Source organism: Rhinopithecus roxellana, chromosome 13 (genome assembly GCF_007565055.1).
Source record: "Rhinopithecus roxellana isolate Shanxi Qingling chromosome 13, ASM756505v1, whole genome shotgun sequence".
In the NCBI taxonomy this organism is placed as follows: Eukaryota; Metazoa; Chordata; class Mammalia; order Primates; family Cercopithecidae; genus Rhinopithecus; species Rhinopithecus roxellana.
In genome coordinates, this window is record NC_044561.1 from 57,773,303 (window position 1) to 57,784,243 (window position 10,941).

The following is a 10,941-nucleotide window of genomic DNA, read 5'->3' on the forward strand; positions in this document are numbered from 1 at the left end:
TCTCTGAGTGTCTACCTCCTTTCAAAACTTTAACATGGAAATCTGAATTTCTCATATTTCCTTAATTTTTTTCCAGTTAAAAAATCACTATTACTGGCCAGCTGTCGTGGCTCACATCTGTAATCCCAGCACTTTGGTAGGCAGAGGTGGGAGGATCAGCCTAGGCAACATAGTGAGACCCTGCCTCTACAGAAAAAATTATTTAAAATAGCTGGGCGTCTTGGTGCGCACCTGTAGTCCCAGCTACTCAGGGAGGCTGAGATGGGAGGATGGCTTGAGCCCAGGAGTTGGAGGCTGTAGTGAGCTGTGATTACAACACTGCATTCTACCCTGGGCGAGAGAGAGAGACTCTATCTAAATAAAATAAAATAGTTATTACTTCCACTTTCTTTGCAGAAATGTTCCTTATTCTCTAGAAAACATTATGCTTTGGCTGACACACTTTCAGTGGGATTTGTTTTAGAAAGTGATATGTGGACTGGGCGCGGTGGCTCAAGCCTGTAGTCCCAGCACTTTGGGAGGCCGAGACGGGTGGATCACGAGGTCAGGAGATCGAGACCATCCTGGCTAACACGGTGAAACCCCGTCTCTACTAAAAAATACAAAAAACTAGCCGGGCGAGGTGGCGGGCGCCTGTAGTCCCAGCTACTCCGGAGGCTGAGGCAGGAGAATGAGGTAAACCCGGGAGGCGGAGCTTGCAGTGAGCTGAGATCCGGCCACTGCGCTCCAGCCTGGGCGACAGAGCGAGACTCCGGGTGCTGACGAGTTGATGGGTGCAGCACACCAACATGGCATAAGTATACATATGTAACAAACCTGCACGTTATGCACATGTACCCTAGAACTTAAAGTATAATAATAAAAAAATAAAAAAGAAAGTGATATGTGACACTCATACTATTTGACAGACTCCATGGTAGGCCTTGGGGGGCTCCCTGGCAGCAAGGGGCAGGTCTGGGCTTACAACTTGGCAGATGAATTTAGGGGTGTGGACTTGCAAGGACTTAGGAGGGCTCTAGCTTCCCTGTCATTTTAAAGATGGAGAAACACAGGCCTGGAGAAGGGAAGAAATAAACCCAGGGAATGCGATGGATAGCACTGTGCTGGCAGGGGCAGGAAGACCAAGGTTGTCACATTCCAGGGAGTGCGACTGGAGTGAAGCGAGTGGCCACAAAACACTGAACGTAAGCCCTGAGGCTTTGCCACTTGCTGGCACCAAGGACTCTGCAGTGTTGAGCCAAGAGGATGGACTTTGGAGCCAGACTTTCTGGGTCTATAATCATTCAGTGTTTATCTCCTCCTCTAAAATGGGGACGATGGGAAATTCTGACACACGCTTCAACACAGATGCACCTTGAAGACATTATGCTAAGTGAAATGAGAGAGCCAGGAACGAAAGGGATGGAACTGGGGCCTCTCTGTGCATCCCCCTGAAGGACAACCGTCTCTTGGCCACCCGCCCTGATCCGGCAGGAGCCAGGCTGGCCCAGCCGTCCGACAGGCCGCCCGCCGCCCGCGATTGGACTAAACAGCGTCCCCAGGCGCCGGAGCCGCCCAATAGGGCCCCGCGGTCGGGGGGCGAGGCCGCAGGGGCGTGGTCTGAGGTCCGAGACCCGAGTCCTGGCACTGGAGTTTGCTTTCTCCTGCTGGTTTCCTGTCTGGTCGGTCTGTCCCCGCTATGGGCCTGGAGCTGTACCTGGACCTGCTGTCCCAGCCCTGCCGCGCTGTTTACATCTTCGCCAAGAAGAACGGCATCCCCTTCGAGCTGCGCGTCGTGGATCTGATTAAAGGTAGCTCTGGCCTCAGGTTTGGGGAACTGAAAAGTCAGGAAGGGACAGGTAGGCATACATAGCTTAGGGAACTTCTCCCGGCGCCACCTTCTTCCTGGGGCCCTTGCTGGTCTGGTTTGGAGACCGAACGGAGAAAGAGCCAGCAGGGAGATCCAAGAGTGGGGGCTCCCCCAAACTCTGCTCGGTCTCACGGAATAGACCACGGGGTTCCCCTAAGGCCAAATAAAGGGGTTTGGATCATGAAGAGAAGCGAGACCGGAGGACAAAAACCGGCACAGCTGGGTGCAGGAGCACACGCCCGTAGTCCCAGCTACTCCAGAGGCTGCGGTGGGAGGATCGCTTAAGCCCAGGAGTTCCAGGCTGCAGGGCGCTATGTTAGTTTTCCTTCTAACAGTCAGGACCCTCAGCTGCAGGTCTGTTGGAGTTTGCTGGAGGTCCATTCCAGACCCTGTTTGCCTGGGTATCACTAGTGGAGGCTGCAGAACAGCAAATGTTGCTGCCTAATCCTTCCTCTAGAAGCTTCGCCTCAGAGGGGCACCTGGCCTTATGAGGTGTCAGTCACCCCCCTACTGGGAGGTGGCTCCCAGTTAGGCTACTCGGGGGTCAGGGACCAACTTGAGGAGGCAGTCTGTCCGTTCTCAGATCTCAAACTCTGTGCTGGGAGAACCACCTACTCTCTTCAAAGCTGTCAGACAGGGACGTTTAAGTCTGCAGAAGTTTCTGCTGCCTTTTGTTCAGCTATGCCCTGCCCATAGAGGTGGAGTCTACAGAGGCAGGCAGGCCTCCTTGAACTGCGGTGGGGCTCCACCCAGTTCGAGCTTCCCCGCCGCTTTGTTTACCTACTCAAGCCTCAGCAATGGGGGATGCCCCTCCCCCAGCCTCACTACCGCCTTGCAGTTCATCTCAGATTGCTGTGCTAGCAGTGAGCTGGGCTCAGTGGTGGGACCCTCGGAGCCAGGCGCGGGATATAATCTCCTGGTGTGTCGTTTGCTAAGGCCGTTGGAAAAGCGCAGTATTAGGGTGGGAGTGTCCCGATTTTCCAGGTGCGGTCTGTCAGGGCTCCCCTTGCAGGGCGCTATGATGGTGTCCTTGAATAGCCACTGCACTCCAGTCAGGGCATTCTAGCAAGATCCCATCTTAAAAAAAAATAAAAATAAGGAACAAAATGAAAACGCGTGTGACCTGGGCCTAGGGAAAGGCGGGATGAGAGAGGTTAAGGGTGCCAAGTGTAGTGACTGGGACAGGATAAAGTCCCTTCTTTGTGGCCCAGCTGCTGAGATTCTGCAACAGCAAACAGCTCAGGACATGACTTTCCATCCCTGCCCTCTGCACTCGTCCAGTCTGCATTGGGGTTCCTCTTTGTCCCTTCCTTCCTCTGCTCCTCCTGTTTTGCCTCTGACTTTGTCCTTGTCCTCTACTTCTTTTTTTTTTCTGTTTTTCTTTTTTTTTTTTTTTTGAGACAGAGTCTTGCCCTTGCTGTCACAGTGCAGTGGCATGGATCTCGAATCACTGCAACCACCGCCTCCCGGGTTCAAGCGATTCTCCTGCCTCAGTCTCCTGAGTAGCTGAGATTACAGATGTGTGCCACCATGTCTGGCTAATTTGTAACAGAGATGGGATTTCACAATTTTGGTCAGGCTGTTCTCAAACTCCTGCCATCAAATGATCCACCAGCTTAGCCTCCCAAAGTGCTGGGATTACAGGCATGAGCTGCTGTGCCTGGCCCAAGGCATTTCGTTTGTTTGTTTGTTTGTTTGTTTGTTTTTGAGACGGAGTCTTGCTCTGTCACCCAGGCTGGAGTGCAGTGGCAGGATCACAGCTCACTGCAACCTCTGCCTCCCAAAACCTTGTCCTCTGCCTCTTGTTCCTGCTGGGGAGGTAGGTTGCCCCAGGGGGTATGCTGGGAGCAGAAGGGGGACCCCGGGGCTTGGTGAGTCCTACACCGTTTTGTTTCTCTGGCATGCCTCCAAGGCCCTTGAGGACTCAGCTGGCAGGCCCAGGCCCAGTGCGGGTTGGGGTAGTAGGAGGGGTTGGAAGCAGAACCCAGGTATGGCTAATTGGGCAAGTAAGGCGACTCTACTTGGCTAAGCCTTCTGCCCAGGGCTCCCACTCCATGGCTGGCCCTCTGCCTGAAACTTCTCCACCTAGTCTCTACTGGAAACTGCCCACTGTCCTGCACAAGGACTTCCTCTGCAGAGTATGGGGCAGAGGAAAGGGAATGGGAGGCAAGAGGACGTCCAAGCTGGTTGTCAAATATAGTGGTGCAGAGGAAAGCATGTTTTACTAGGAAAGAGAGGAGGGTGTTCCTGGTGAAGGAACAGTCTGAAGGGAGGGTAAAGAGACAGTAGCAGGCTGGGCATGGTGGCTCACACCTGTAATCCCAGCACTTTGGGAGGTCGAGGTAGGAGGATCACTTAAGGCCAGTCGTTCATGACCAGCCTGGGCAACATAGCGAGACCCCATCTGTAAGGGGAATAAAAGGTCAGGGTACGGGAGGTGGTAGCAGGTATGCTACACACAGCTCCACCATGCCCAGGGCAGGGTGAACAAAGGGACATGGTGGAGCCAGTAGAAGTTGCTTCTAAGTAGGTAGATACCAGAAAAAGGCCACTTCTCTGTGTTTCATGACCCTGCCTTAGAGTTAATGGTGGAAGGGACAAGGTAGTAAGCCAGAGTCCCCTCAGGTGGCCTATCCTGCAGCTTGGGACGCTCTGATTGTAAGTTCATGAAGCTGGCAATAGTGGAAAGAGGAGGTAGGTAGGGTGCATGCAAAGGTCCAGGAACCACACCCTGCACAGTGAGCTCTGTTGCAGTGGGGCAGGCTGCGGAAGGAGGCTGTGCCTACAGGATTTAGCAAGGGGCGTTGTCTATTTTGTACCAGCCAGTGGAGTGGCCGCCTCCTCCTCGCGCAGGGGCCCTTCCAGTCTTTGCCAACCAGGAGTGCAGACTGGTGGGAAGAAGAGCTATGAAACTGGGGCCTGAGCATTGCAGGGAGGGGCACAGGCCATGGCGGGCTCAGCGTTCTCCTCCCACCACCCACTATGCTGGATTCTTCCCAGGTCAGCACTTAAGCGATGCTTTTGCCCAGGTGAACCCCCTGAAGAAGGTGCCAGCCTTGAAGGATGGGGACTTCACCTTGACGGAGAGGTAAGTGGGACCCTAGGGCTGCTGCCAGGCCTGCTGGAACCATCTTACTCTAACCTTGTATTTCACAGACAAGGAAACTAAAACCTTCAGAGGCAGAGAGTCTCTGTGCCCTGCATCCCGCAGAGAGTCAGTACTGGACCCCGGGCCCCTGGCTTCCTGCTATTCCAGTTCACCCTGATGATTGGAAAAGCAAACATCTACTTTACTTCCACACCAGTCCTTTGGTTGCTGGTGAGAGTATCCTTGAGGCAGGGCAGGCCAGTGGAGGAAGGCAGCTTTGCCCACCATGGGGCAGTCCTCTGGCCAAGCTTCTGTGGCGATGGCTCAGTGGCATCTGGGCTGCCTGGTGGCTCCATCTCTGGGCTGCAGCTTCCCGGGATGGGTCTCCCCCATGGGACAGCCACCAGATATGGACGTCTTACATCACAGCAGGTCCCAAGAAGTTGAGTCCTCTTCAGGAAAGGCCAACCTTTCCCCAGTTCTGCCCCTTTTGTCACCAGAGTCACCCTACCCATAACAAGAAGAACCTGGAGTTTGTGCTTTAGAGCTCATCTCTGAAATCTCAGGATGGATGCACCTCCAATGAATTCCTCTGACATTCTGCCAGGGACCTTCTTCCTTCCTGGTGCCCCAGGTGTCCTGAGTCCTTGTGTTACTCAGCATTGTGCCCCCCAGGTACCAGCCAGAGTCAATGTGCAATCTCTGCGTTTCTCTGCCACTGCTCTCACCTTCAGGAGGTCTGTGGCTCACAGGGACCTGCAGCCCTCCTCAGAGATGGCTTGAACAACTGGCTCGGAGCAAAAGGAGCTCCTGGGCACCCTGCACAGACAATGGAGTTGTTAAGCTGGGACATGGGTGTAGCCCCAGCTTAATAGAGAATATGGGCCAGTGGCAGATACAGAGGTTTTCTGCCCTTTTGGCCTGCATGCCCAACCCTTGGGAAACCCCAAGTTCCTGAAAGCTTTTCTGTGTCTCCAAATGGACACATCCTGTGTCCTTCCAGGTCTATCCCATCACCATGGCAGCCCTCAAAACCCAGGGAAGGAGGAGAGTGCCAGGGGGCCTTGTCTGTTCTGTTTTCCTAGGATCCTGCAGCTGCAAGAGTGTTTCCTGAGTGGTGCTTTAGGGAGCCAAACTACCTCAGTCGGCTTAGATAGGAGTGGGTTCTTGGCAGAAAGAATGATAGAAAGAACAAAAGGACATGGGAGCCTTTTTGAACAATCAGGCCGTCACAGGCTGGTCGGAATCCCAGCGGATGAGAGTGGATGTAGAATGCAAAGAACTGAGCGTCTTTAAAACTCAGCTTTGATGACCCATCCTCCTGGAAGCTCTCTCTGATTCTCTGATCAGAAACTGTCTCTAAGCATTTGGCAAGACATTCTGTTGTGGGATTTTGCCTGGTGGTAAGAAAAGCTTGGGTATAGCCTCAGAAAGATTCTCAGCTCTACCATTAAGAGCTGTGTGCTCTAGGGCAAGTCTCTGCCTTTCTAAGCCTGGTTTTCTTCTCTGGAAAATGAGGCTAATACTTTGGCAAATTGTCAGAAAGTTTAAAGAAGTGTGCTGGGCACAGTGGTTCATGCCTGTAATGCCAGTACTTTGGGATGCCAAGGCTGGAGGATTGCTTGAGGATAGGAGTTTAAGACCAGCCTGGGCAATGCAGTAAGATCCCATCTCTACAAAAAAGAAAAAAAAAAAAATAGCCAGGCACGGTGGTGCATTATTGTAGAAAGTGAAGCTGCAGTGAGCTGAGATTGCAACCCTGCACTCCAGCCTGGGTGACTGAGGAAGACCTTGTCTCAAAAAAAAAGAAAAAAAAAAAAAGGCCGGGCGCTTTGGCTCATACCTGTAATCACAGCACTTTGGGAGGCGGAGGTGGGTGGATCACAAGGTCAGGAGTCGAGACCATCCTGGCTAATAGGGTGAAACCCCGTCTCTACTAAAAACACAAAAAATTAGCCAGGTGTGGTGTCACGCGCCTATAATTCCAGCTACTTGGGAGACTGAAGCAGGAGAATCTCTTGAACCCGGAGGCGGAGGTTGCAGTGAGCCAAGATCGCACAACTGCACTCCAGCCTGGGTGACAGAGTGAGACTCTGTCTCAAAAAAACAAAAACAAAAGAAAACAAAAACAACTACGTATAGAATACCCAGCACAGTGCCCTTCCCTTACCTATCGTGACTCCCCCACACCCACAGTGTGGCCATCCTGCTCTACCTGACGCGCAAATATAAGGTCCCTGATTACTGGTACCCTCAGGACCTGCAGGCCCGTGCCCGTGTGGATGAGTACCTGGCATGGCAGCACACGACTCTGCGGAGAAGCTGCCTCCGGGCCTTGTGGCATAAGGTGAGGCTAGGAGTGTTGGGGGTGGCAGCGAGAACATTCCCCAAAAGTGCTCAGGCACCGTTTTCTTCTTTTCAGTTTTGGATTATTTCTACTGACCTGTCTTTGCCTTCACAGATTCTTTCCTCTGTTGTGCCAAATTGCTATTAAGCCTATCCAATACATTCTTTGTTTGAGATATGTATTTTTCAACTCTGGAAATTCCATTTGGTTGTTTTTAGAATTTCCACTTCTCTGCTGAAATTCACCATCTGTTTATCCATTTTATCTGTCTTTTCTTCTAAATTCTCTAACATATTTATCACTGTTACCTAAAAATCTTTGTCAACTAATCTCAACACGTAGGTGTTCTGTGGATCTGTTTTGTTTTGTTTTGTTTATTTGAGATGGGGTCTCACTCTGTCACCCAGGCTGAGTGCAGTGGCGCGATCTCAGCTCACTACAACCTCCACCTCCCAGGTTCAAGTGATTCTCCTGCCTCAGCCTCCTGAGTAGCTGGGATTACAGGTACCCACCAGCACACCTGGCTATTTTTTGTATTTGTAGTATAGACCGGGTTTCACCATATTGGCCAGACTGGTTTTGAACTCTTCACCTCAAGTGATTCGTCCTCCTTGGCCTCCCAAAGTGTTGGGATTACAGGCATGAGCCACCACACCCAGCCTATGGGTCTATTTCTATGGATTGTTTTTTCTCCCTCTTAATTATGGGTCACATTTGCCTGCTTCTTTGCTTGTCTCATGATGTATTATTATTATTTTTTATTTTTTTGAGACGGACTCTCACTCCATTGCTCAGGCTGGAGTGCAATGGCGTGATCTTCTTGACTCACTGCAACCTCCGCCGCCCGGGTTCAAACAATTTTCCCACCTCAGCCTCCCAAGTAACTAGAATTACAGGCACCTGCCATCATGTCCGGCTAATTTTTCTATTTTTGTAGAGACAGGGTTTCACCATGTTGGCCAGGCTGGTCTTGAGCTCCTGACCTCAGGTGATCCTCCCACCTCGGCCTCCCAAAGTGCTGAGATTACAGGCGTGAGCCACCATGCCCGGCCTCATGATGTATTCTTGTGTGCCAGACATTATGATAAAAGAAGAACAGAGATTGAATTGCATAATAAATACCCCCAAGAAAGGGCTTGCACTTCCCTTTGTCAGGTAACCAGGATGCGAGGTTGTTCTCTTCTAGCTAATCAGGAGGTGGGCTGGGTTGCAGGTTTAGTTGGTTTCAGTTTATCTTTGGTTTCAGATATCTTGAATGTGAGATCAGGTCACTAGCTCAGTCTAGCATGGCTTTAAAATCTAATCACCGACTACTATGTTGCGTATAAGATCTCTCTGCTTTTCAGCCCTGTCCCCAGTTCCCAAACTGCTGCTCAGTCAGAAAAGCCTGTGCCTGTGGCAGTCTTTCTCCCTGCCTGCTTGGGGGTCCAAGGAAATGAAATTGGAATGAAAGTAGCTCATCTAGGAATGGGTTATGCCTCTCTGGAATTTAGTTCATTTAGTCAAGTGCTGTCTGATAGAAGTATAATGTGAGCCACATACGTAATTTTAAACTTTCTAGTAGGCACAATTAAAAAGTAAAAAGAGGCCGAGCACAGCGGCTCATGCCTGTAATCCCAGCACTTTGGGATGCTGAGGCAGTAGATCACCTGAGGTCAGGAGTTCAAGACCGGCCTGGTCAACATGGGGAAACCTTGTCTCTACTAAAAACACAAAAATTAGCCAGTCTTGATGGCCTGCGCCTATAATTCCAGCTACTCAGGAGGCTAAGGCAGGAGAATCGCTTGAACCCTGGGGGCAAAGTTTGCAGTGCGCCAAGATGGTACCACTTCACTTCAGCCTGGGTGACACAGCTAAACACTGTCTTAAAAGAAAAAAAAAAAGTAAGGCTGGGCGCGGTGGCTCACACCTGTAATCCCAGCACTTTGGGAGGCCGAGGCGGGCGGATCACGAGGTCAGGAGATTGCGACCATCCTGGCTAACAAGGTGAAAACCCGTCTCTACTAAAAAAAAAAAAAATACAAAAAATTAGCTGGGCGTGGTGGCGGGCACCTGTAGTCCCAGCTGCTCGGGAGGCTGAGGCAGGAGAATAGCGTGAACCTGGGAGGTGGAGCTTGCACCTCCAGCCCGGGCAGCAGAGCAAGACTCCGTCTCAAAAAAAAGAAAGAAAGAAAGAGAGAGAGAGAGAGAGAGACAGAGAGACAGAGAGAGAGGGAGAGAGACAGAGAGAGAGAGAGAGAGAGAGAGAGAGAGAGAGAGAGAGAGAAGAAAGAAAAGAAAGAAAGAAAGAAAGAAAGAAAGAAAGAAAGAAAGAAAGAAAGAAAGAAAGAAAGAAAGAAAGAAAGAAAGAAAGAAAGAAAATTGATATATTTTACTTAACCCAATGTGTTGAGAATATTCTCATTTTGGCCAACAAGTACAAAAAAAGATGCTCAGCATCACTAATCATTAGGGAAATGCAAATCAAAACTAACTCTCTACCCCACTAACTCCTGACTTTGCCTGCCCAATCCTCAGATGATGTTCCCTGTTTTCCTGGGTGAGCCAGTATCTCCTCAGACGCTGGCAGCCACCCTGGTAGAGCTGGATGTGACCCTGCAGTTGCTCGAGGACAAGTTCCTCCAGAACAAGGCCTTCCTTACTGGGCCTCACATCTCCTTAGCTGACCTGGTAGCCATCACGGAGCTGATGCATGTGAGTGCTGTGGGCAGGTGGGCCCGCTAGGCCAGGGGGCCCTGGCTAGTTGCTGAAGTCCTGCTTATGCTGCCACACCTGGCTATAGCACTGTGCTTAAGTGTGTGTGCAAACCCCTCCTGAAGATCTATGGTCCCCAAATCAGATGCTGCCCATCCCTGCCCTCGCAACCATCCATCCCCATTCTGTCCCCTTTTCTCCACAGCCTGTGGGTGCTGGCTGCCAAGTCTTCGAAGGCCGACCCAAGCTGGCCACATGGCGGCAGCGCGTGGAGGCAGCAGTGGGGGAGGACCTCTTCCAGGAGGCCCATGAGGTCATTCTGAAGGCCAAGGACTTCCCACCTGCAGACCCCACCATAAAGCAGAAGCTGATGCCCTGGGTGCTGGCCATGATCCAGTGAGCTGGGAAGCCTTACCCCTGCACTGCCCTCAACAGTCCACAAAGCACTTTCATTTCTAATGGCCCAGAAAGCAGGAATGGCTTGCCTAAAACTTGCCCAAGTCCCAGAGCGCCTCAGCTCCCGAGGCCACCATCCCTACCCTGTCTTCCACAGCCGCCTGAAAGCCACAATGAGAATGATGCACACGGCCGGGCGCGGTGGCTCAAGCCTGTAATCCCAGCACTTGGGGAGGCCGAGACGGGTGGATCACGATGTCAGGAGATCAAGACCATCCTGGCTAACACCGTGAAACCCCGTCTCTACTAAAAAATACAAAAAAACTAGCCGGGTGAGGTGGCGGGCACCTGTAGTCCCAGCTACTCGGGAGGCTGAGGCAGGAGAATGGCGGGAACCCGGGAGGCGGAGCTTGCAGTGAGCTGAGATCCGGCCACTGCACTCCAGCCTGGGCGATAGAGCGAGACTCCATCTCAAAAAAAAAAAAAAAAAAAGAGAGAATGATGCACACTGAGATCCTGTGTCCTTTAATCACTGCATTTCATTTTCATTTTGGATAATAAACCTGG

The 10,941-nt window shown here is 51.5% G+C and overlaps 1 protein-coding gene across 8 annotated transcripts; it reads left to right on the forward strand.

The window, feature by feature from the left end:
- The first annotated feature begins 1,604 nt into the window (after nt 1-1,604).
- Nucleotides 1,605-10,685, forward strand: LOC104667407 (glutathione S-transferase theta-1). 8 transcript variants are annotated; one of them, XM_010369816.2, is made up of 5 exons: nt 1,605-1,790; nt 4,850-4,937; nt 7,134-7,284; nt 9,802-9,978; nt 10,184-10,685. In XM_010369816.2, the coding sequence occupies exons 1-5, from the start codon at nt 1,679-1,681 to the stop codon at nt 10,376-10,378; spliced, it is 723 nt and encodes a 240-aa protein (XP_010368118.1). In that variant the 5' UTR covers nt 1,605-1,678; the 3' UTR covers nt 10,379-10,685. The 8 variants fall into 8 exon arrangements, with proteins under 8 accessions (XP_010368118.1, XP_010368120.1, XP_010368122.2 ...); XM_010369820.2 differs by lacking the exon at nt 7,134-7,284 and adding an exon at nt 3,560-3,668 and having other exon boundaries at nt 1,620-1,790; XM_030914776.1 differs by having other exon boundaries at nt 1,621-1,790; nt 4,879-4,937; nt 7,195-7,284.
- The last annotated feature ends 256 nt before the right edge of the window (nt 10,686-10,941 follow it).

Bases quoted from the DNA above. Each gene is read 5' to 3' on its own strand.
- LOC104667407 (XM_010369816.2), top strand. From the start codon at position 1,679: ATGGGCCTGGAGCTGTACCTGGACCTGCTGTCCCAGCCCTGCCGCGCT. The intron at 1,791-4,849 runs GTAGCTCTGGCC...GATTCTTCCCAG, and splicing joins CGTCGTGGATCTGATTAAAG to GTCAGCACTTAAGCGATGCT. The intron at 9,979-10,183 runs GTGAGTGCTGTG...TTTTCTCCACAG, and splicing joins CCATCACGGAGCTGATGCAT to CCTGTGGGTGCTGGCTGCCA.